Source organism: Pelophylax lessonae (assembly GCF_965119305.1).
Source record: "Pelophylax lessonae genome assembly, chromosome: 5".
Classification (NCBI taxonomy): Eukaryota; Metazoa; Chordata; class Amphibia; order Anura; family Ranidae; genus Pelophylax; species Pelophylax lessonae.
In genome coordinates, this window is record NC_138772.1 from 172,496,902 (window position 1) to 172,517,646 (window position 20,745).

At 41.5% G+C, this 20,745-nt stretch overlaps 1 protein-coding gene across 1 annotated transcript in view; it reads left to right on the plus strand.

Annotated features, from left to right (window-relative positions):
- Positions 1 to 20,745, plus strand: part of COL6A6 (collagen type VI alpha 6 chain) — a 353,383-nt gene that overhangs the window by 283,547 nt on the left and 49,091 nt on the right. Inside the window, exons 25-26 of the mRNA XM_082258062.1 lie at positions 15,664 to 15,726; positions 17,391 to 17,453. Of these exons, the coding sequence (XP_082114188.1) occupies positions 15,664 to 15,726; positions 17,391 to 17,453 (126 nt within the window). The remainder of the gene's footprint in view (positions 1 to 15,663; positions 15,727 to 17,390; positions 17,454 to 20,745) is intronic.

Here is a 20,745-nt window from a genome sequence, read left to right on the forward strand (position 1 = left end):
TCAATTTTTCTTTTAAATAGGATGAATCCCAGGATGAAATTCAGATGCAACTACATGTTTTTGGAATTATCATTCTGAAGACCTATCTTAATAGTTGTTTCTATTTAATGATTGATAGGAAAAACATATTCTAAGCTAGTATGATCATTGCCTGCTATGTTAATTAGGTTGATTGAACTTTGTAGACAGTAATCCTGCAATTAATGTCTTTCATTTGTACTGTAAGCACAGTTTTCCCAAAAAAGGCACAGAGGTATGGCGGAACTCCTCCACTATTGCTTAAGCAGGGAAAAAGACTCTACTTGCACCTAAAACGCTTTTTTAGCAAGCAGTGCTACAATGCACAATAATGCATTACTGTGTGTAAGCTTTCCCAAAAACGGTTTAGGTCTTGTTTTGGGTTTAGAAAGGTGCATTAGAAGCCCATTGAATGAGTAGTCTGCCTTAACCAGTTCTGGACCACCTTATGTAGATATATAGACATACCTGTACTGCACTGGGTCTGGGGCGTACGTGCAAAATCGCCGGCGACCTGCTCCCACTGTGATTGTACACAGCGGGAGCCAATCAGCGGGTCCGGCTGACCCAATGTTCTCCGGCGCGTGGCGAACATTCGTGGGAGAGGTAGAGTGGCATTCTACCTATGCATACAAGGCAGACCGATGTTCTGTGAGAGGAGAAGATGGAGATCTTGTGTTCCTGCTAAGCAAAAACACGGATCTCTGTCTTCCCCCAGTCAAAGCATCCCCCACACAGTTAGGAACACACTTAAAGATTTAATCCCCCTGATGTTATCCCCTTCACTGCCTGTCATTAGTACAGTGGCACTGCATTTTTTAGCACTGAGAACTGTATTAGTTTCACTGGTCCCAAAAAGTGTCACTTAGTGTCAAATTTATCCACCGCAATGTCGCAGTCCTGCTAAATATTGCTGATCACCGCCATTACTAGTAAAAAAAAATATAATAAAAATTCCATAAATCAATCTATAGTTTGTAGATGCAATAACTTGTGCGCAAACCATTTAATATACGCTAATTGGGATTTTTTTTTTTTTTTTTAACAAAAGCATGTAGGAGAATACATTTTGGCCTAAACTGATGAGGAAATCTGATTTATTTTAATGGATATGCTTTATAGCAAAAAGTAAATTATTGTTTTTTTTTAAAAAAAACTGTCTGTATTTGTTTATAGCTCAAATATTAAAAAACACAGAGGTGATTAAATACCACCAAAAGAAAGCTCTATTTATGGTAAAAAAAAAAAAGGACATCAATTTTATTCAGATACAGAGTTGCACGACCGCACAATTGTCAGTTAAAATAACACAGTGCCATATCGCAAACAATGGCCTGGTAATTAAGGTAAACCTTTCGGTCTACGTTTTGGGGATTAAGTGGTTAAAGTGACTGTAAACCCCAGTCAAGGAATTTGAGCAAAGCACATATATCTGCAATGTTTACTTGTCTCTCTCCAAAGCTCTAAGTGTTGTTTCTCCCTGGTGCTTCGTTCCTCTGTTATCAGCATGGGTCACTTCTGAGAAGTTTTCTTGGCATATGAGATAAATTTGTGTCGGGGGAGAGGGGGGAAGAGCTCAGAATGGAGCTTGTCTGTTCAGAAAACAGTTCTTCTGATGTGTGGAGGGGGGTGTGTTCCTTTCCTCCAATCAGCTCTCACAGAGTGTAACTGCAGTCTCTCCGCCCCATCTCTGTGCTGCTGACAGATGAAGAAAGATTTTTTTTGCACTTTTGCACGATTTGCACTTTTGAATGGGTGTAGAGAGCAGAAGACTGCAGATAAACAAGTAAAAATGTAGATAAAATAAATGTAGAAAGTGACACAAAGAGGAAGGTCACGTGACCGTGCCCAGGTGAATTAAATATACTTAATAAATGTGTTTCTGAGCTGCTAGTCTAAAAACAACATGTGTTGGTGTAAAATGCAAAACAGCGCTCAGATTAGTGCTAAAAATTACAAAAATTACCTAAAAATGGTGTATACACAAATAGTCTTTGACATAAATATAAAGTGACAGTGCACAGTGCAAAATATCGCAAAAGTGACAGTGAAAAAAGACTCTATAAAAGTCTCTAAATTATATACCAGTAACAGTCTTTACATGCAAATGAAAATGTAATGCCACCAACAAAAAAACAAAACAAAAATAATAATCCGGTGACTTGAGTGCTCTGCAATCAAAAAGGGTGACTTCCTTTTGTTCACAACTTATGCATATGATGAAAGCAATCCTTGTGTGCAAAAATCCAAATGCAGTGCAAACAAACAAATAGTAGTCCAGTGACTTTTAAAGTGCTCAGTGCTGTGAAAAAAGTGCTTCTTAGGCGAGGTAGGGGGAGGGAAAGAAAGTCCACCACCAGATGTTCTACATACTTACCAGATGACCCCTTGGGGTCTAGCTTTGGTAAGTGGTATACTGTATACAGGGTTCCAATAGGATGGAATGCCGCCCCAGGTCTGTCCACCTAGAGGGACTGGTAGATTCTTCCTCCAATGCCTGTCACTCAAACACCACACAGACCAGATGCAGAGTGCCAGGCTCAAACAGCCACTTCACATAGTGCAAGTCAGAGAATGGTGTAAGAGGATTTGTTTCATCTCTGTGTATCATATGAAGCTGTTCACTTCACTGGATATATGTGAGGGTTTACAACCACTTTAACCTAAAGTGGTTGTAAACCCTTACATATACCTAGTGAAGTGGCTGGCCTCAGATGATACACAGAGAATAAATAAATCCTCCTACATATATTGTACCTGTTTATCTGCAGTCCTCTCTTCTCTACAGCCATTCAAAGTGAAGAATTTGCAGATCTTAGTGAGAAGACTTTTGAGAGCTTATTAAAGGGAAGAGACCCCCCCTTTCAAACAGCAATAGAGCTGAGGCTGTCAATTAAAGCCCGGGTGTTGGAGCTCCTTCCCCGTCACCTTTTTATCTCTCTCTAGTTAAACTTCAAGTTAATGTACATGTAAAAACATACATTATATTACACATTAACTTGTGTTAAGACAGCCCTACGGCTTGTTTACACTTGTCTACAGGCAGGGTGTTTGACAGGCAGATCAGAAATGATATGTTGCCTCCTGCACACCTATTTTAACCAGTAAAAGCTTGCAGCATTGTGTCGCAAGCATGTTCATTACATTGCAAGGGTGGTCCTATTCACTCGTGTTGCAAAGCAAATCCTCATGGCCACAGCAATTTGTACTACCCCTCTGGCCACCATTGCACAGTTTAGGTGTGTAGTCTGGGTGGAGGGGAGATTTAAACCCCAGTTTAACCAAGGCCAGCACCTCCTGTTCCTGCCACCAGCTTCCAAACCAGGTAAAACCCTAGCCGGTGGGATGATCAGGAAGCCTACCCTCATACTTCCTGCCTAGGCTTCAGAGCACCAAACCCAGGAAATCATATTCCTGTCAACATCATCTACTTCTGGAGCCTACAAAAACTGTCACAGCCTTGGGGGCAAATGAATCCCATCCAGGACAACCCCTGGGCCATCTGAGTATGTTTTTCATAATAAATATACTGTACATGTTTTCTTTTCACTGATAAATTGTACAGTAAAGAGTTTATGGCCTGTGAACTTTTCACCTAACTTTTTCTCCACTTCAGTTAGCATTTCCTTGGCTTGGCAGGAACTCAAATGTGTTTCCATAAGATCCTGCACTATCTTACATGCTGCAGATTTACTGTTACATGTTCAAACCAAGTTCCTGTAAACCCCTATGATTCTTCACAAGTCTTTATCTGCATACTCTATTCTACAGCCAGTATAGCGGGAAAGGATGCCAAACCTGGTCACAACATCTGCTATTCATGATCCCTTAGGCAAAATAAAACATATGTTTGGTTAATTTGTTATATTCTGTCAGATCTTGTTGCTTTTAAAGACATAATTTTTAAACACTATGCCTATGTAGATTTTATTCAACTAAAGGCAATAATCCTTTAACCGCTTGCCGACTGCTCACAGTATATTTACTGCGGCAGTCGGCCCCTCACAGGCAGAGTGACGTAGGTCTACGTCGCTCGCCTGTGAGGCTCTGGGGAGCGATCGCGCGCCCGCGGAGGCGCGCTCCCGATCCCGCGCGGTCACGGACCCCCCCGCGCGTGTGACCAGCGGACCCGATGTCCGCCGGTGACTCGGCGATCGGCGGGGGAGAAGGAGAATGTCAGGCAGCTTGTGTAAACAAGCCACCTGTCATTCTCCTCGCTGTAAAAACACTGATCACTCGGATCTAGTATGTAGATCCGTTGATCAGTGTCCTTACAGCTCAAGCCACAGCCAATCACAGTAGAAAGCACACCCCTAGGGACACACACAGCCCCTCCCTCCCAAATAAAGTTAACCCCTTCACTACCAGTGTATTTTTACAGTAACAGTGCATATATATAGCACTGATTACTGTAGAAATGTCACTGGTAACCCCAAAAGTGTCAAAAATGTCAGTCAAGGGTCCGATCTGTCCGCCCCAATGTCGCAGTACCGCAAAAAAAATCGCAAATAGCCGCCATTACACGTTAAAAAAAAAACACCAAAAATTACAGAAATCTTTCCCTTTGTTAGTAAACGCGATAACTTTTGCGCAAACCAATTAAAATACGCTTTTTGCGATTTTTTTTACCAAACATAGGTAGCATAAAACAAATTGGCCGAAAATTTTAAAAAATTTTGATTTTTACATTTTTTTTGGGGGAATTTCATATAAAAAAATGTGAAAAATATTGTTATTTTTGCAAAATGTACGCTCTTTTTTTGTTTATAGCGCAAAAAGTAAAAATCGCACGGGTGATCAAATACCACCAAAAGAAAGCTCTGTTTGTGGGAAAAAAAGGACGCCAAATTTGTTTAGATACAGCGTCGCACGACCGCGCAATTGTCTGTTAAAGTCATGCAGTGCCGAATCGCAAAATACCCCCTGGTCGTTTAGCAGGAAAATCCTCCGGGGCTTAAGTGGTTAAAGAGAACAAGTCATTAATGCGCATTTGTCCTAATCTGAGTCTCCACTATTAAATTGTTATAATAGTGCAGCCTCACATCTTAGAGATCACATGATTTTTTGTTATATTTTCCCACTATCCAAGTAAAAGTGTCATGTTGTAAGGCAGTGGTCCTCAACTCCGGTCCTCAGGGCACACTAACAGGCAAGGTTTGCAAGATAACTAAATTACATCACAGGTGATCTCATTTGCTGCTCAGTGATTGCGATGTTCTAGTCTGCATCTCCCCAAGGTAATACTTAAAATATGGCCTGTTAGTGGGCCCCGAGGACCAGAGTTGAGGACCACTGCTGTAAGGCCATTAGATCTGCTGCCTAAGCTCAGTGCTGATCACAGACACTCATAAACAGGACAAACTCAGTTAGGATAATATAGATTTCAACTAAAAGTTTTCATGGTTGACAGAATAAAGCCGGTCATACATGGATTGAAATGTGGCTGGTTCAGCAGGGACTGGCCGAATTTGATTTGATTGACAGTGGGGAAAATAATAGTTTGGTCTCCTGCAGATTTTGTAAGTTTGCCCATTTATAAAGAAATGAAGGGTCTCTATTTTTTTTATCATAGGTGTATTGTAAATGATAGAGACATAATATTAACTAAAAATCCAGAAAACACATGATACAAATGTTAAAAATTGAGTTGCAGTTCAGTGAGTAAAATAAGTATTTGATCCCCACGCAAAACATGATGTAGCACACCCCCTTAAGGGCTGCAGATGAACTGGAATCCCCCCATCCTGAACAGCCAGGCACACCACATTTTCACAGGCACTCCAGAGACAGAGAACAGTCCATGACTTGGTTTTTTGTGGTTTATTGAGGGTGAATAACTTGGTTGGGAGGTTATGGGATGCCCACTTGACCTTAGCAACAAAACCTTGCCAGCATCTTCAGGGACATCTTCCTATGCACAGTCTATACACAGTCTATATACAGCCTTGACACTCCTCCTGCACTTTACTTGCTTGCAGACTCCAGCTGAATCACTGAAATAGATCTGACAGGCACAGTCAGATTTAGCAATCGCCCTTTGCAGGCAGGAACTCGAAGCCCCTTGTTGTGTAGCAGAACACAGTGGTCAGCTTGCAATCTCCCTCCTCTGGCTACTGGTCCCAGCTCCACCTCTTCAGGCACTGCCAACCCACCTGACTGCAGCTGTCCCTTTCACTAGCCCTCTAAGCCAACTTTCCTCTACAGTCCTCCAGACTAACTCCCACCAGCCCAACCGGCTGACCCTGCAGGAGATCTGCCAGGGAAGGGACGAAGACTTGGCACAACGTTGTCTTCAGGGAGAACTTGTTAAATGTGGCAGTCTCCCCCTCTGTAAGTCCCTAGTAGTGGTGCTCTACTCACACTGTCCTCTCACTTGCTTCTGTGCCTCCAGGAAGAACCTCCAGCGTGTGTTGTGGCAGGATCCTTCCAGCACCCGATCCCCGGCCAAAGGTCACTGCCTCAGACTAGGGGGCACCACACCATTCTGTGTACCACAAGAGCACATACTGTAGCCAGTCTGTGGGAGCCAGAATTATTGTTGGTTGTTAGAGGATCAAATACTTATTTTACTCACTGATCTACAACTCAATTTATAACATTGTTTTGTGTTTTTTTCTGGATTTTTGGGTGATATTCTGTGTCTATTGTTTAAAATATACCTATGATGAAAATTATAGACCCTTCATTTCTTTGTTAGTGGGCAAATTTAGAAAATCTGCAGGGGATTAAATAATTATTTTCGCCACTGTATTCAGTGGAATACATGATCAGTGTATTGTGACAGCAAGGAGTCTCCCCACTGTCAGAATGCAATAATTCAGCAGGAAGGATTCCCCCATCCACAAGCCAATTAGTTGTGTTTCAGTGCTTATGTGATAACATTGAGCATGCTAATAGGAAGAGCAGAGTAAAGCTGTCCATAGATGGGTAAATTTCAAATGCAAATTCTTAGAAAAAGAATGTTCCAAAGAAGTTTGTTCCTTTTTTCTAATCAGTAGACAGCCCACATGTTCATCATTTTTGTTCCTTCAACCAACAAAAAAAAATCAAAAAACAAAAAAATGATCCATTCGATGTGGATGGGGTAATCCTCCTGCTGTGCTTTTGTGTGATGACAGCGGGGAGACTTCCCCGCCATCAGAATACAATGATCGGTACCACTGATGGATCAGGAAAAACAGCGGGGAGACTTCCCCGCCATCAGAATACAATGATCGGTGCCACTGATGGATCAGGAAAACAGCGGGGAGACTTCCCCGCCATCAGAATGCAATGATCGGTTCCTACTGATGAATCAGGAAAAACAGCGGGGAGACTTCCCCGCCATCAGAATACAATGATCAGTGCCGCTGATGGTTCAGGAAAAAAACTGACAGACTGGTTGTACAGAAGTCAATAAGTAGGTGGCCGGCATTAGTTGGGTCAAATTAACGTTCGATTTTGACCACAGTGACGAGGAATTTCAAAGTCAAAGGGATTTCTAACATGCATGTGGTGTTATTTGGTAAACTTCATTCATTCCAAAATCAAATGTTAAAAGGCAACACAACCTTTCGAACAACATTTCAATGTTCTGAGAATGCTCTGAGAAAGTTTGTCCAAATTTTCCTGACTTTTTATAGGAATTTTCTTTTTTGAAATACTATCCATCTATGGCCAGCACAGATATGAGTTCATCAATCTGCTGCTTCCATTTTAGAAGCTATTTTGTTCTCCTAAAGGGGGGGCATGGTAATCACACGGTGATTATTGCTAGTGGCTATAGCTGCTGGCAATAATCGGATCCCAAAAATGTAACATTCTGGTTGTACCCATGTCAATTGATAGAACGACTTGGGTACAATAAGCCTGCCCATGCATGACTCGAATTGCCCGTCTATGGCCGGCTTTAATTTTTACAGTCCAGACAATTTTTAAATATAGTATTACCCTTTACTCTTTATTTTAGTTACAATGGCACCAGGACCAATAAGGAGAGGGGCTGAATATCCCTAGTAGGGACACAAACTACAATAAAAATTTGGCAGATGGATCACAGGTGTCAAACTGGCGGCCCTCCAGCTGTTGCAGAACTACAAATCCCATGAGGCTTTGCAGTTACAAGTATGACTCGCATAGGCAGAGGCATGATGGAGATTTGTAGTTCTGCAACAGCTGGAGGGCCTCCAGTTTGACACCCTTCCCTACTCTATTCAAAAACTAAAAAAAACACATTTTATTCTTTACATACATTAAATTACTCAACCCGATAGGCATCATGGACAGTGCAATAAGTTGTACACGTTCCAGCTGTACAATATTCACTATACACTGTATAAACACTTTACAGTATATACATTATGCACATTAAAGATAGATTTGAGAACTTCTGTGAGTACAGAAAAATTATTCGGCCTATTAACTGCATAGAGCTCAGCCTGTATAAGTAAATGACTATTACATTTTTCAGTTTGTTGTCTGAAAATCACATAAATAAATGATTGTGTGTGTGTATATATGACAGTGACAAGTTATCATCTGTAGAACTCAGATTAAAGGTTCCCTGTAACTAGGGAGGGAATGTTTCATTATTTTAGCTAGAGTTTACCATCATCAGATAGTAAAACTGGAAAATCTGGGCTGTGAACCTTTTCATATAACAGTCAAAAATTTAAGTTAAAAAAAAAAAAATTTTCCTTTTTAAAATGTCTCCTTTGGGGACTATTGAAATTGAGAGGAAACATTTCGAAGCATTATCTGAGAGATATTACTGTCTGCCAAAACTTAGGGTCGATTATTTATTTCCTAATTTAAAACCAGTCTGGTTGCACTGTCCTATTGCATGACTTCATTTCTAGAGAAACCAGCTCTCTTTAACCACTTAAGGACTAGAAGGTTTTACCCCCTTAATGAGCAGGCCATTTTTTGCAATAAGGCACTGCGTTACTTTAACTATTGCGTGGTCGTGCGACGCTGTACCCAAATAAAATTGATGTCCTTTTTTTCCCACAAATAGAGCTTTCTTCTAGTGGTATTTGATCACCCCAGCGATTTTTATTTTTTGCGCTATAAATAAAAAAATACCAACAATTCTGAAAAAAAAAAAACAATATTTTTTACTTTCTGCTATAAAACATTCCCAATAAAAAAAAATGTAAAAATCTAATTTTTTCATCATTTTAGGACAATATGTATTCTGCTACATATTTTTGGTAAAAAAAAATCCCAATAAGTTTATATTGATTGGTTTGCGCAAAAGTTGTTGCATCTACAAACTAGGGGAAAGATTTATGTCCTTTTTATTTTTTTTATTTATTTTTACTAGTAATGGCGGCGATCAGTGATTTTTAGTGGGACTGCGACATTGTGGCAGATAGATCAGAAACTTAACTGACACTTTTGACACTTTGGGGGGGGGGACCAGTGACATTACTACAGCTAAAAATATGCACTGTTACCGTAATAATGACACTGGCAGAAAAGGGGTTAACACCAGGGCGATCAAAAGGTTAAGTGTATGCTTTCTAACTGTGTGGGGGATGGACTTGCTGGGTGAAAATCTAAATAGGAATATGAATAGGAATATCCAAATATCTAAATAGGAGGAGGAACACAGGATCCCTGTGTACATCACTGACAGAACAGCGGTCCACCACGTTTACATCGGCAGACCGCCTTTCTGTTTCCATTGGGAGTGTCCACCTTGACCTGCTGATTGGCTCCCCCTGTGACCAATCGCCGTGTGTGTCCCCAATGACTGTCTCACGAAGCGACATATAGGTACATCGTTTCGCAGGACAGAGCCGACCTGCTGCAGAAAAAGTACGGCGTCTGGTCATCAAGTGGTTAAAGCTGGCCATACATGGATTAAATTATGACCAGTTCAGCAGGAATCAGCTGAATTTCTGCTCATCTATGGCTCTTCCTGTTCATGAGAAGTCGAAATATCGATTGCCTTTGCATAACGGTCCTCCCGGAAAGTTTTCATTCGATCAGCCCTTGCAGCTAATTGGCTGCAGCGCTGATCTGTGTATTCTGGGGAGTCCCGCTTTCAGAATACAACGGCAAAGCAGGGAGGATTCCCACATCCACATCAAATGTGCGGATGGGGGAATAGGGTTGGTTTTTTTGTTCAACCCTTCTTCCATTCACTGATCCCCTCAGTGTAGAGACCCAGAAATGCTTTCTAAAAAGCACTTCCAGTTCACAGCAATACAAATTCTGGCAAAGCTGGCCGGGTAAGGAGAAGATCTGTAATTTTTTCTGTTCCTAATCTGCACTGGCTGGAGGAAGAGAAGGCATCAGGGACCTAGTGGATCCCTGATGTCTCTATAAGGAGTACCTGTCACTATTAGTCCCCTTGTGTTTGTAGAAAAGTGAGAAAGTTTAAATATTTTTAAAAAGTGTAAAAATGTACATAAAAATATAATAAATGAATAAAAAAAAAAGTCCCCAGTCTGCTCACATAATTTGTAATAAAAACATATTTGCCATTCTGAAGCTTACCTCCAACCACTTTGCATATTATTTTTCACAAACTGTGATTCTGTACTTGCCAAATATGCTGCAGAAATCTCCCTCTACTAAGTCTGGCTGAAGCCATTTCAACTGTGGGCAGCTGAAGCTGCTGCCTGTTCACTTCCTGGATTTACACACACACACACACACACACACACACACACACACACACACACACACACACACACACACATATATATATATATATATATATATATATATATATATATATATATATATATATATACACAGTATATCACATAAGTGAGTACACCCCTCACATTTTTGTAAATATTTTAATATATCCTTTTATGTGACAACACTGAAGAAATGAGTGTACAGCTTGTATAACAGCGCAAATTTGCTGCCCCCTCAAAATAACTCAACACACAGCCATTAATGTCTAAACTGCTTGCAACAAAAGTGAGTACACCCCTAAAAAGGAAATGTCCAAATTGGGCCCAAAGTGTCAATATTTTGTGTGGCCACCATTATTTTTACAACTGCCTTAACCCTCTTGGGCATGGAGTTCACCAGAGCTTCACAGGTTGCCACTGGAGTCCTCTTCCACTCCTCCATAACGACATCACAAAGCTGGTGGAGGTTAGAGACCTTGCGCTCCTCCACCTTCCGTTTGAGGGTGCCCCACAGATGCTCAAAAGGGTTTAGGTCTGGAGACATGCTTGTCCATCACCTTTACCCTCAGCTTCTTTAGCAAGCAAGTGATTGTCCTGGAGGTGTGTATGGGGTCGTTATCATGTTGGAATACTGCTCTGCGGCTCAATCTCCGAAGGGGGGGGGGGGGAATCATACTCTGCTCTAGTATGTCACAGTACATTTTGGCATTCATGGTTCCCTCAAAGAACCGTAGCTCCCCAGTGCCGGCAGCACTCATACAGCCCCAGACCATGACACTCCCACCACCATGCTTGACTGTAGGCAAGACACACTCTTCTTTGTACTCCTTGCCTGGTTGCCGCCACACATGCTTGACACCATCTGAACCAAATAAGTTTATCTTGGTCTCATCTGACCACAGGACATGGTTCCAGTAATCCATGTCCTTAGTCTGCTTGTCTTCAGCAAACTGTTTGTGGGCTTTCTTGTGCATCATCTTAAGAAGAGGCTTCCTTCTGGGACGACAGCCATGCAGACCAATTTGATGCAGTGTGGAGCATATGGTCTGAGCACTGACAGACTGTCCCCTCCACCCCTTCAACCACTGCAGCAATGCTGGCATCACTCATACGTCTATTTCCCAAAGACAATCTCTGGATATGATGCTGAGCATATGCACTCAACTTCTTTGATTGACCATGGCAAGGCCTGCTCTTAGTGGAACTTGTCCTGTTTAACTGATGTATGGTCTTGGCCACCATGCTACAGCTCAGTTTCAGGGTCTTGGTAATCTTCTTATAGCCTAGGCCATCTTTCTGTAGAGCAACAATTCTTTTTTTCAGATCCACACAGAGTTCTTTGCCATGAGGGGCCATGTTGAACTTCCAGTGACCAGTATGAGAGAGTGAGAGTGATAACACCAAATTTAACACACCTGCTCCCTATTTACACCTGAGACCTTGTAACACTAACGGGACACATGACACCGGGGAGGGAAAATGGCTAATTGGACCCTTATTTACTTAGGGGTGAACTCAATTTTGTTGACAGCGGTTTAGACATGAATGGCTGTGTGTTGAGTTTTTTTTAAGGGGACATCAAATTTACCCTTTTATACAAGCTGTACACTCCCTACTTTAAATTGTAAAAGTATAATTTCTTCAGTGTTGTCATATGATAAGATATAATAAAATATTTACAAAAATGTGAGGATTGCACTCACTTTTGTGAGATACTGTGTGTATACATATACATACACAGACACACACATATAAATATTCAGACAGACAGATAGACACACTCACATCACTGTTTGCCTGCACATTTCTCCTCTCTTGATGAATACTCATGGATCTCTGCAGTCTCCTGTTATCTCTGCCCTCATCCAGCCCCCTCCAGCTCTGCAGCTTTCCTATGACTAATCCCTCCCTTCCCTGCTGACAAACTGTCACAATATTGAGAGAGAGAGCTGTGCATGATGTCATTGGCCTAGGCTAATGACCAGACAAAAAAGAGGAAGTGGGCTGTATAAGGTATTTACTGGCAGAAAAAAAAAAAAAAAAAAAAAAAGTTACTATCCAAAGTTAAAACAACAAAGGCAGAGGATTTAATAGATGTAAAGATGAAAAAATTACTCAAGAGCCGCTTTAATTTGTGTCTCATATGCACCCCTTTTCAGACCTTGTAGCTCACAGTGGGAGGGTTTCAACAACAGAGGCAGTGCTGTCAATTCAGAAAGCAGTGGGCAGAACCGAGTGTGGCCAGGTGTTGATTGGCAAGCTACAGCCTTGTGAATCAGTAGTGACATTGGACAAGTATAAATAACAACATATTTTTATGCCACTGTAGTAAAGCAGCCACATCTTACGTGAGAGTGGCAACTCTGCTCTGATTTCAGGAGCACTGCAGCAGTGTTGCCAAACTATCATAGAAGGCTGCATTAGGTGGACTTCATTGGCAGGCTGAACATTTTTTTTTTGGAACTTAATAGTGGGCTTAAGAGAAAATTTTGAGTGCAAATAAAGCAAATCCCAAGCTAAAACTTGTTTTTGCCACCTGTATCTCGTTATGGAGATTTCCTTCACCTACCTTTTCTCTCCTGTAAACTTGTCAGGAAATGAGAGGATATGTTTCTGGTATGAGGTATATCCACTCTTAGACCGTTGTCATGTGAACACGTTTCCCCACTGAAAAGTTTCCCTTCTATTCCCGTTCTGGCGACAACTTAAAACTTTGAATTTACCCTCACTTTTATTTCAAGTAATATTGATGATCAGGAGAATTATAGAAATTGAATCTCCCCTACAGGGACACAGCAATAAAAACCTGAGGGTCTAACCCCTCACCACTCCATTAAATTCTAGAAAATATTAACTGATTCAGCACATTTTTTTAATGGGAGGCTATTAATTCTACTGTGTATTCTAATGTGTTGTCTATATACATTTATTGGGAATCTCCCTTTTTTGCAGTTTTCGCAAATGCATGTAAGTTTGGGCTTAGAAATAATTGTTTTTAATAGGTATACATAGTTTCTTTTTTATATTTAACCTAGTGATCGACCGATACCCTTTTTTTATTGCCGATACCGATACTGATATTTTGGTCATCGGATATCGGTATCGGCCGATATTGGCCGATATTTTCAGATATTTAAAAACAATTTTTCTTTTTTCTCTTGTGGAAGGATCTGGGGGTCTAAAAGCCCCCAAACCCCTCCTCTGCACTTAAAAGCATTCAAAACGCCAAGTTTGGCTGTTTTGAATGCCCGCATTTTTTTAATTTGGCGCCGAGTATCCGGAAGTGATGTCCGGGTTTTTTACATGGAGGCCCGATCAGAGCCAAATGTGGCTTTGATCGGGTCTTCTCTTCGGCGGCCATGCAGGTAGGATGCCGTCCTGGTGGGAAGGGAGACCCGGGCAACCCGCTCCTTGTAATGACAGCCGAGCAGCTTCCCAGCCGCATCGGTTGTCATTACAAGACAGCTGACCGTCGGCTATGGATGCCGGTACCGGGGTGATGCCTCTAGCTGCAGGCATCACTCTGGTACAATACACTTTCCCTGAAATATCAGCAATATCGGTAACCTCAAGGGCCAATTCCGATATATTGGGGAAAGTGCATATCGCCCCCCGATATATCGGTGTTGCCGATAATCGGTCGATCCCTAATTTAGCCCACTCAAGATGGCCCTACTATACTTCTATTGCTTTTCTCCCATGCAGCTATTAGAAAATTAAAATATACGTGTAGCGCATACCCCCCCTGTTTTCTGTTTTGCCATGACTCTTAAAGCTGCTCGATCCCCTCTGAAGGTTAGAGACCATTCACACGTATGTGACTTAAGCATCAGTGAGCTACCACTCTATATTAATGCACAGAAATTAGGCCAAGCAACTGGTTGTAAGTTAGATGGATGGATTAAAGCAATGCAAGAAACTAATGCATAAAGATTCCATAAATTATACAACAGGCAGATAAACAGACTTAAACACTGTACTTGGTAGGTGATCACTGACCCATAAACTGGCAATTAATAGAACTGTAGCAATGTTAAATTAAACTATAACTACTGCAACTAGAGTTTAGATAATGCCATAAATAACTTGAGGAAAAAAAAGGTCCTTGTGTGCACAAGTGTAGGGGTACCCCTGACTGTGTCTGAAAGTATCTGGCACCTAATTGCCGCCATTGGAACAATTGGGGCCCTTCTGTAGGTCGTGCACTCTGTGTACAAGCTCAGCAAAGATAACATGTCAGTGCAGCTCAGCTTCCTCCCAACAAAGACCCCTCAGTCTCAATCAGAAGATTTTTCCAGGAAAACAGTCCTGTCTCCGTCATCTGTGTGCGGGGGTTTTGGCTCCTGTAAATCTTACAAGCTATTCACTTCCATTATACAGTGCCCCTTTAAGACTACAACTCCCAGGAAGCTTTGCTGTACAGCAAGTCTCCTTCTCTGATGATCCCATTGGCTCTAACTTCCCTGTCCTCTTTACTGCTACCCAGAGGGAGGGGGGACAGAAGACCAAGCAGCACAGCCCACGTCTGTCTCTCAGTTGCAGCAGCAGTGGTCGGCGAGCGGGGGATCAAGCTCACACACACACAAGTTTTCAGCTCAGTCCAGGCATAGATCCTATTGGGGGAGAAGAAACAGCCCACAGCCAGCAAAATGGCAGAGAGGAGAGCCGACATAAACACCCGCAGCCTGCTCTCTCTCTCTCTCTCCATCTCTCACTACCGCCAGCACAGTGGCGGTGGTGGTGGGGGGGGGTTTAAGTGGCTGGACACCTGGATGCACATGTACTTATTTACTGACCATGCAACACTGTAATAAAACCTACACATATTTTAGTCCCCTGTACTAAGAATAGGTAGAAAATGTAATGTAGTATTATTAGATATATATTATGCATTAAGCACAATAAAACTTCACTTTTTCACATTTGTGTCCATTTCTCTGCATTTTACCATCAAATGCTTTTTCTGTAAGTTGTTTTGAATTCAGTTTATATCATATTTATTCACCCACAGGGAGCTGCAGGAGGTAAAGGTTCTAAAGGTGAAAACGGGCGACAAGGACTAACCGGACTTCCAGTAAGATATTTCAATAGATGAAAATGTAATTTTTTTCATATTTGCCCCCAAATACTGAAGTCAGCTAGCTGGAAATAGGTATTGTAAATAACGTTTGCATAATGCTTCCATTCATATTAGGAGATCTATCTATCTATCTATCTATCTATCTATCTATCTATCTATCTATCTATCTATCTATCTATCTATCTATCTATCTATCTATCTATCTATCTATCTATCTATCTATCTATCTATCTATCTATCTATCTATCTATCTATCTATCTATCTATCTATCTATCTATCTATCTATCTATCTATCTATCTATCTATCTATTATACACACTCACCCACCACTTCATTGGGTACACCAATGAAGAAATAGGGAAGAAAGGGGGTTTAAGTAATTTTCAATGTGGCATGGTTGTTTGTGCCAGACTGGCTGGTCTGAGTATTTCAAAAACTGCTGATCTACTGGGATTTTCACACACAACAATCGCTAGGGTTTTCATAGAATAGTCAGAAAGAGAGAAAATATCCTGAAGCGGCAGTTCTGTGGACAAAAATGCCTTGTTGATGTCAGAGGTCAGAGGAGAATGGGCAGACTGGTTCAAGATGATAGAAAGGCAAAAAACTCAAATAAGCACTCGTTACAACCAAGGTATGCAGAATACTATCTCTGAACACACAACACATCGAACTTTGAAGCAGATAGGGTACAGCAGGAGAATACCACACCGGGTGCCCTTTCTGTCAGTTAAGAACAGAAAACTGAAGCTATAATTTGCACAGGCTCACCAAAATTGGACAATAGAAGCTTGGAAAAACGTTGCCTGGTCTGATGAGTCTCGATTTCAGCTGCGTCATTCAGATGGAAGGGTTTGCCTTGTATCAGCTGTTCAGGCTGGTGGTGGTGTAATGGTGTGAAGGATATCTTCTTGGCACACTTTGGGCCCCTTAGTACCAATTGAGCATCGTTTAAACGCCACAGCCTACCTGAATATTGTTGCTGACCATGTCCATCCCTTCATGACTACAGTGTACCCATCTTCTGATGGCTACTTCCAGAAGAATTATGCACCATGTCACAAAGCTCAAATCATCTCAAATTGGTTTCTTGAACATGACAATGAGTTCACTGTACTCCACAGTCACCAGATCTCAATCCAATAGAACACCTTTGGGATGTGGTGGAACGGGAGATTCGCATCATGCGCATGCAGCCGACAAATCTGCAGCAACTTCGTGATGCTATCATGTCAATATGGACCAAAATCTCTGAGGAATGTTTCCAACACCTTGCCACAAAGACTTAATGCAGTTCTTAAGGAAAAAGGGAGTCCAACCCGGTATTAGCAAGGTGTACCTAATAAAGTGGCCGGTGAGTGTATATATAAATATAGATATATTTATATATATATATATATATATATATATATATATATATATATATATATACAGTGTATATATCTTCTTGGAGGCATTATATAAACATTGTTGCCGCTTTCCCCCATCGCTATGCTTTGTAATCAAGACACATCTTAAACTTATAGATTTTATTTTCATTTTCCATCTTTGCTTTCCATGTTACATATTACTGTTGGTGTGTGGTAAATCAAAATGATAATCTTTGTTTTATTAATAAAATGTATTTATTTAATTTTTTATTTTCATTTATTTTTAGGGTGCTTTTGGTACTAAAGGTAGCACAGGAGATCCTGGGAAGGCTGGAAACAAAGGGAAAAAGGTTATTTATTTCAAACTAACCTATTTTTTTATATACTGATTAAAACTGCGATAAAAACTTGACCTTATATCCCCATTTTTTTTCCTATATTATATTATATTTTATTAATTTTTTTGCTTATCACAAATTGTTCTGCTTATATGTACCATCGAGTTTGGAAGAAACTTTGTGTTGCAGGGGCAACAGCCAACAAAAGGCAAGGCAGATATTAGAGCAGTGTAAGTCATGATGAGCAAACAGACACAATGGGGAGATCAGCTCCTAACTTCAGCTTGTTCAATAAGGCTTTGACAACAAAACCTAGAAGTTGATTGGTTACTGTGCACAGCTGCACCAGATTCTGTGTGCACCAGTTTTAGTAAATCTCCCTCACCTATTGGTAATGTGCAGACTTAGGGCTCTTTCACACGGGCGATCCGATCAGATCCGCCTGTCAGTTTTTTAGGCGGATCTGATCGGATCCTCCATGCAGCTCTATGGGGCAGCGGATGTCAGCGGAGACACCTCCGCTGACACCCACTGCCATCCGTATCCGATCCTGTCCGTGAAATCTGGAAGGATGGAAACCCTATTTTTCCATCCGTTCAGGGATCGGATCGGATTGGATGAGAGCGGACAAGCGGTCCGCTCTCATCCGATCCCCCATAGAGAGCAGCGGGAGCTGTGACACCTCCCTCTCCGCACTGCAAGCGGAGACGGAACTGTCATCCTCCGGCTCAGCGGGGATCGGCGGATCGATCTATATATATATATGTGTATACATATATTATATATATATATATATATATATATATATATATATATATATAGATATGCGTGTGTGTGTATATATATATATATATATATATATATATATATATATATACATATACACAGTGCCTTGCGAAAGTATTTGGCCCCCTTGAACTTGGCGACCTTTTGCCACATTTCAGGCTTCAAACATAAAGATATAAAACTGTAATTTTTTGTGAAGAATCAACAACAAATGCGACACAATCATGAAGTGGAACGAAATTTATTGGATATTTCAAACTTTTTTAACAAATAAAAAACTGAAAAATTGGGCGTGCAAAATTATTAAGCCCCTTAAGTTAATACTTTTTAGCGCCACCTTTTGCTGCGATTACAGCTGTAAGTCACTTGGGGTATGTTTCTATCAGTTTTGCACATCGAGAGACTGAAATTTATGTCCATTCCTTCTTGCAAAACAGCTCGAGCTCACTGAGGTTGGATGGAGAGCGTTTGTGAACAGCAGTTTTCAGTTCTTTCCACAGATTCTCGATTGGATTCAGGTCTGCACTTTGACTTGGCCATTCTAACACCTGGATATGTTTATTTGTGAACCATTCCATTGTAGATTTTGCTTTATGTTTTGGATCATTGTCTTGTCGGAAGACAAATCTCCGTCCCAGTCTCAGGTCTTTTGCAGACTCCATCAGGTTTTCTTCCAGAATGGTCCTGTATTTGGCTCCATCCATGTTCCCATCAATTTTAACCATCTTCCCTGTCCCTGCTGAAGAAAAGCAGGCCCAAACCATGATGCTGCCACCACCATGTTTGACAGTGGGGAGGGTGTGTTTAGTGCCGGTTCACACTAGGGCGACCTGTGAGGCGACCTGGTCGCCTCACAGGTCGCCGCAGGTCACCTCCCATAGGGAAGCTGCGGACCCGTTCTAATAGGAGCGACACAAGTCGCTCCGACCTAGAAAAAGGGTCCGGAGCTTCTTTGGGGCGACCCGGAGGCGACCGCCATAGACTTCAAAGTAGCGTCCCTGCAGTGTGAACCAGCGCTCAGGGTGATGAGCTGTGTTGCTTTTACGCCAAACATAACGTTTTGCATTGTTGCCAAAAAGTTAGATTTTGGTTTCATCTGACCAGAGCACCTTCTTCCACATGTTTGGTGTGTCTCCCACGTGGCTTGTGGCAAACTTTAAATGACACTTTTTATGGATATTTTTAAGAAATGGCTTTCTTCTTGCCACACTTCCATAAAGGCCAGATTTGTGCAGTATACGACTGATTGTTGTCCTATGGTCAGAGTCTCCCACCTCAGCTGTAGATCTCTGCAGTTCATCCAGAGTTATCATGGGCTTCTTGGCTGCGTCTCTGATCAGTCTTCTCCTTGTATGAGCTGAAAGTTTAGAGGGACGGCCAGGTCTTCGTAGATTTGCAGTGGTCTGATACTCCTTCCATTTCAATATTATCGCTTGCACAGTGCTGCTTGGGATGTTTAAAGCTTGGGAAATCTTTTTGTATCCAAATCCGGCTTTAAACTTCTCCACAACAGTATCTCGGACCTGCCTGGTGTGTTCCTTGTTCTTCATGATGCTCTCTGCGCTTTAAACGGACCTCTGAGACTATCACAGTGCAGGTGCATTTATATGGAGACTTGATTACACACAGGTGGGTTCTATTTATCATCATTAGTCATTTAGGTCAACATTGGATCATTCAGAGATCCTCACTGAACTTCTGGAGAGAGTTTGCTGCACTGAAAGTAAAGGGGCTGAATAATTTTGAACGCCCAATTTTTCAGTTTTTTATTTGTTAACAAAGTTTGAAATATCCAATACATTTCGTTCCACTTCATAATTGTGTCCCACTTGTTGTTGATTCTTCACAAAAAATTACAGTTTTATATCTTTATGTTTAAAGCCTGAAATGTGGCAAAAGATCGCAAAGTTCAAGAGGGCCGAATACTTTTGCATGGCACTGTATATACGTATATATATATATATATATATATATATATATATATATATATATATATATACACATAAAAAGTACAGTAAAACTGCAGGAAAGGGCACTGGGGGGCAAACTAATGTGAATTTATTTTATTTTGTAATGTATCAGTGTGTTTGGTGTGTTTTACTATTTGAATTTGCCGCCGGTTCCACCCCCCTGCACGTCACGTCGCAGGAGATGGAAGCCGGGGCACAGAGCATCGGGAGGAAGATCCGGGGACAAGATGAATACCCTCTCTACCAGGATCCAACGATCTGCCTAACGGTACCCTGAGTGTGGCTCGGGGTTACCGCTTTTGGCACTGAAATGTAACCCCGAGCCACACTCGGGAATACCGCTAGGAAGGTTAAAGCACCGCTGTTTGTAGTCCGCTAATGAGATCAGGTGTTCACTAAAGATAAAGAGACTAAGGCCCCTTTCACACAGGCTTTCCGATCAGGTCCGCCTGTCAGTTTTTTCAGGTTGACCTGATTGGATGCTCCATGCATCCCTATGGGGCAGCGGATGTCAGCGGTGACATCTCCACTGACAACCGCTGCTATCC